This window comes from Schistosoma mansoni, chromosome 4 (assembly GCF_000237925.1).
Source record: "Schistosoma mansoni strain Puerto Rico chromosome 4, complete genome".
NCBI classification, from domain to species: domain Eukaryota; kingdom Metazoa; phylum Platyhelminthes; class Trematoda; order Strigeidida; family Schistosomatidae; genus Schistosoma; species Schistosoma mansoni.
Genome location: NC_031498.1, coordinates 21,773,751 through 21,779,622, shown reverse-complemented (window position 1 = coordinate 21,779,622; position 5,872 = coordinate 21,773,751). Strand labels below are relative to the sequence as shown.

At 33.4% G+C, this 5,872-nt stretch overlaps 1 protein-coding gene across 1 annotated transcript; it reads right to left on the bottom strand.

Moving 5' to 3' along the window:
* Positions 1-319: 319 nt before the first annotated feature.
* On the bottom strand, positions 320-1,636 carry Smp_102650 (hypothetical protein; the record flags this gene model as incomplete). The annotated part of the gene is made up of 3 exons (XM_018797194.1): positions 320-360; positions 391-657; positions 1,006-1,636. 3 exons carry the CDS (start codon positions 1,634-1,636, stop codon positions 320-322), a joined length of 939 nt encoding a protein of 312 aa, XP_018652260.1.
* Between the last annotated feature and the right edge of the window lie 4,236 nt (positions 1,637-5,872).

Sequence of the window (5,872 nt, the reverse complement as noted above, 5' to 3'; positions counted from 1 at the left end):
TTCTCGAATCTTATCTTCGATGGCTAATCTCTTCTATTACCACTGATACTGTTACTATCTCTACTATTCTGGGATTTGACCTGACAACTTCATCTCTTTGTGGTAATGGGGTGTGGCAACTGGAACCGATTCATGTACGTACAGGTTCTGCCCTGCAACTGAGTGACTGACATTAAGTCTCTAAAGAATATTTTTCGACGAAGGAATCCTTTTTTCAATGAGCGCAATTTCGAAGCTGCAATATATATATATATATACACGGCTGTAGGGCTTTGGAAATGAAACTCATCGAAAAGAAATCACTATTTTATTCCATTAATCACTTTCCACGTGGGAATTTATCTGAAAGTGAGAGGCTAACTGTGAAAAGAACATTACATCAAATCTCACCTGAAGATTGTCGTCCAATATTTAACCAATTAGAACGATTTATTGTTTGTGGTTTATAAACAACAGTGGTAGTATTATTACTAGTTTCATTAATATTATTACTAATTGATGTAGTGCAATTTGTTACATCTAGCCCTATTATTGTTGATCCTATGATTGGTTTGATTTGATGTTGATCATTGAATTTAGTTGGACCAAGGACGAAATCCGAATTGATGAATGATCTTGAATTAGATATAGCAGGGAGAGGATAATTTGATTCGAACGCTGTTGAATATGGTCGACAATATGCATTATTATTATTATTATTATTAGTGTTTCCAGTGGTATTATTAAAATATACTTGTAAAGCACACATAGAATTTGATGAAATAGACTGATGTGGAGGCGGCGCGGGAGGCAAATTACTAATTTCACAATGATATTTAGGAAAGAAATGATTGTTATTATTATTGCTATTGTTATTATTAGTATCAGTATTGTTATTATTAGTATCAGTATTGTTATTATTACTATTACTATTATTATTATTATTAGTAGTAGTAGTATTGATATTCTTAGTATAACTTTGGAATTGAGACGCTTTCATTTTGACATTATTGCAATTTGATAAACCGGACATTTGATTACGATAATAATCATGATTATTTCGATGTTTCATTAAATTATTCATTTCAATTTGTGAATGACGATGATGAGGATTAACTTTTAATTGTGAATTTGTACATCTTACAATATTATTATTATTATATCCATTAGTTGAAGAGAAATAACTTGAGGTACTCATACGATTTGTCGGTAGACTGGCACTACGTCCAGGATCACATGCTAATCGTACACCTGGAACATCGAATACGCTCGAATCTGCTGATAAACTGTTAAATGTATGAAATGGAAACCGGGAAGAATCAGTAAAATATTCATGTTTCAAAGCTTTCATAGCAGAGATTCGTTGAATCCCAGGAAAAACTAACAATTCTGCCATTAAACGATGTGCACGACGTGATAAACGTGGAGTTAAATGTGAAAGACCCCCTGGTTCACCAGGATATGGACCATATTTAAGCGATTTACTATAATCTGGATGGCTGGTAACTCCTGGCCAACTCCTTTCGTTTGGAGTACCTATAATGATAATAAATATAAGCAAATTATGACGCTTCAAAAAAAATAAATTGTACTTCAAATAAAAATATAACAAAATAGCGGCATTCACTTCACTTTTCATGAATTCATTCTTTAACATGACTGAGAATAACATCATTGATTAATACATAAATAAAATAACTTATCAATAGTAGTATTAATATGAGTAATCTCTAATCTCTAATGTAATCAACAATTTGTCAATAAACTATGAGGTGTGTTATAATCAAATAATAACTTGTGTGATATCAATGTTTGACAGTGTGAAAAAAATTTGATAAGATGATCTTGATTATAATAGTTACACTCATCAATCATGTGTTGACACCACTTGGTTGGATTAAATACACAAGTAAGTTGTTGTGTGACGATTAAAATGTTATTATAACTACATGGTTGCCTAAAATGAAAGAAATCTAGACAAGTTTAAATATTATCAGTTTTATCTTATCGGTATAGAGGTTGTGGATATTGGTGAGTTTAGATCAGTATAATGAATGGATCAATGTCAGACCGCCATTGAAAACGTGGAAGCACTGGACGACCATTTCGTCCTAGTATGGGACTGTTGGATGCCGGCTCAGTGGTCTAGAAGTTTGGCGTCCGCGTGCGAGACCGAAGGTCCCGGGTTCGAGGCGCGTGCGGGAGCGTGGGTGCTGAGGGGTCTCACTAGGGCGAAACGGCCGTCCGGCACTTTCAGGATACTGCAGCCCATGTGCACCATTGAGGGGCTTAACGATATTACTATGAATTGATTGAGATTACAAAATGTCGTCTAATGGATTCCAAATAAATGAAACTAAGATATATTATGCTATCTGTGCATGCACTGGTGGAAAGTAAGACGAAATAACTGCCTAATATTTCGCAACCTTGATTATGATTGGAAGCTAATTTAAAAGTAACTGTCCAAAAACACAAATTCATATTATTAATTAGTGGGGGTTTGTAATTTCTTGATGTTGATATTCAGCACTGTAAATGGTCAATTTCTGTTTGATATGGGCGAATAACTTCGATATCAGCTTTTTTTATCGAGGTTCTAAATAGATATGAATTGTTTCTGAAAGTGGGATTTAAGGGAGGAAGTTTCGTCTTATCTGAAGCTCTTCAATTGGATATATCTGCATTCTATCGTTGACATTCACACACTCCAACTCGAACTTACAGTCTATCGCTTCAAATCCTGATGCATTATCCACTAATCTACCGAGTCCAGATGGCCACTAACTTTTCCAATGGTTATGAAAGTGTTAGCAGATGCTTGTAATTATCAGATGTACCTAGAACCAGGTATATTTGGAATGCGACTGATCGATAAAAAGAATAGTTATAGCTTTAAACCAATCAAGTCAAAGTCAACAGCCCACTTACTCTATCCCTCTTCTCTGTCAATTGTGACCTATGAAACCTAAATTATAAAAACCATTTCAAAGGGTTAATAATGAAACGGAACTATTGAGACTTAAATGAACAGCAATTTAAGTGAAGGTCATCGGAACGAAAAAGTTGAAAGATACAAAAAAGTTTGGTTCACCCCTATCTGACTCTCACCTCAGTTATGAACACACAATTTATGTCACTTATTTTCGATTGAATTTATGGGTACTTTTTTCATGCATAAGATTGATGCATATAGGATAAAATAAAACCACACAAGCTAATTCACAATGTCCTAAATATACAAAACACTTGAAAATGTTTGTGTTAAGGTTTATCCTTAAGAGAACTAAATGACTGGACAAGCTGTAGGTTTTTCGACAATCTAGTAAAACAGTTATTTCATTCTAGTGCAAGACTTCATCGTGTTCGATTCATGGAGGAGTCGCGATCTCACACTGTTCAGTAGTCCAATACTAGGATAAAACATTCTTGTCTAATACTGTTGCCTAGTTTTACAATGATGCTTTCAATTCAGATTCATCCGTAACGAGTATCAACTATAGATTCAAATAAGCCTAACAAAATTGGTTCATCAGAAATGTAACAATTATCGAATGTCATTGGTGTTCATGCTTAAGATATAATTTTTTATAATATTACAAGTTAATTTCATATATTGACTTATGAAAACTATCCTGAAAAGTTATTAAAATGTGCATAAACAAAACTGTATGGAAAAGAAATTGAAATGTTCATAGAAAATAAACATTTATTTGACCTTATGTATATTTTATATCGAGACTAATGTTGACCTAAGAGATGATTGGTTACATACATATACATCAACGTTATCACTCACATGACTAATAGGATATATTCAAGTACTTTTATTATTACTAAATATAGTAAGTATTAACTGGGAATGATGTTTACCCAAAAAGATCATGTAAGTGATGTATCGACAGATATGTTGGATAACAGTAAAGTCTACCGCTACTACTACAGATTAGCTGGTTTCTATATCTCGGTGAAGAAACCTCAACGTCTAAATTAGGGATATTGTCTCCAGTTCACAACAAGCCTCTATTTTAAAAGGTGTGTAAGATCGCTCCCAGAAATTCTGTAAGCTTCTGACGACAGCTTTAAGGAGGTAGATCTTTTTATGCTATCACTCGATGGATTAAGCGATAACTTGATAATGATTCATAGAGTGCTAAGAAACTCTACTTAAACATGATATGTTCTTTATTCTTATAACTAGGTGAGAACAATTTGAAGAACACAGCAGAAGAATAAAAAAAGTCAAAAATAAATGAAATTTCCGTGGTATACAGATTTTCCTACCAAGTAATCAATTCTCGGAACTAAATAACAGAAGTGATGTCTAGACCACCAAACAACTAATTCAGGAGTAGACTACACATATAAAGAAGTAATGCTAGGAAAAGACTAACATAGGCTTCTAACCTTCTATCACATATATGAATATGAGATGATGGGACAGATGAATTGTTCCTACGATGTTATGCTCAATGAGCTGAATGGTTTAATTACGAAGCTTTCATTGTCGTTCTGGACAAAATTATTAGCGACTACTTAGAGTTCACTTCTACTTGAGGTGTAGACATTGATGATTTTAGCTAGCACGGCAGAGAAAAGCTTCACAATTAAACCGTCATCCATCTCAGATAATTTTACACGGAAAACTCAAAAAGCTTTATTTATGGAAAACCCAGGTACAATGTACAATTGAGAAATTCTCAATGCTGAGTTCTGACAACCAGTAAACAAAACCGTATTGTTTACTACCTACACATATTCCAGTGTAAAATTTGTTCACTAGACTCCCTATAAAATAAATTAACTATTCTGAAATCAGTATTTAGGAAAACAGGTAACCATTACGGTTTATTAAGGAAAACATTATTTCATCAGTTAAAGGGTAATGTATATGGTTATCAATGACGTGAGGATTCTAGACATATATAAAGAAAGGATACTAAATTTAGTGATACTTTAGATTCTTAATCAATCACATTGGTAGAATAACACAAATATATATCGAATTTTCATAGTTGAAATCATGAGTCAATTGAAGCTAGACCACCATGGAAAACCTGGAAGCACTGGACGGCCGTTTCGTCCTATTATGAGACTCCTCAGCAGTGCGCATCCACGATCTCGCACTCGCGAGATTCGAACCCAGGACCTACCAGTCTAGCTTCAATTGACTCATGATTTCAACTATGAAAATACTAAATTCTCCACAAAACCCCCTCTGATCTATATATTGAATTGTAGATTTTATTTGAAATTTCCTCATACCACTGATTTGCTAAAAAAATTGTCTGTGAGTACTTTTTAGTTTCATGTTCATTTTTTTTATTAGGAAAATTCAAAGATAGTTCTTAACACTTTTGTTTCGAGGAAAAGAGTTTAAGAATATAAAAGTCTATTGAAATTCACTTGAATTTGTTTTAACTGATTTACAATATGGCACATTCTAAAGTGCTGTTGAAATAATTTAATTATTCTTGTTTTTGCGTATTCTTTAATGCGGTTTTCTATTTAGTTTCTACACAAATGGAACGTATCCATCAAAATATCAAGTGAGTGAGCCAGTAAGGAGTTTGATATGTTCATTCTCTTGTAGTCTCCAGATCTATTTTCGATCCAGCATTTATGTTCCAAATCTCATATACACTACATTAAGCCCTTTCTGATTCCCGAAGTTTTACTGCATTGACTAATATGAACTGTAAAAACGATTTTTAAAAATCGAAAAGCATCGAGTTGGCGTCTCATCTAAATCTACGACTCTTCTTTAGTACTGATGTATAAACTCCTGTCTCTAAAAAGGATCAGATCAGTGAATTATTCAGTCATTGATATAAGACAACTATTAGTCAAATCGCGTAAAGTACTTCACAACAAAATAATGATATAAATGTAT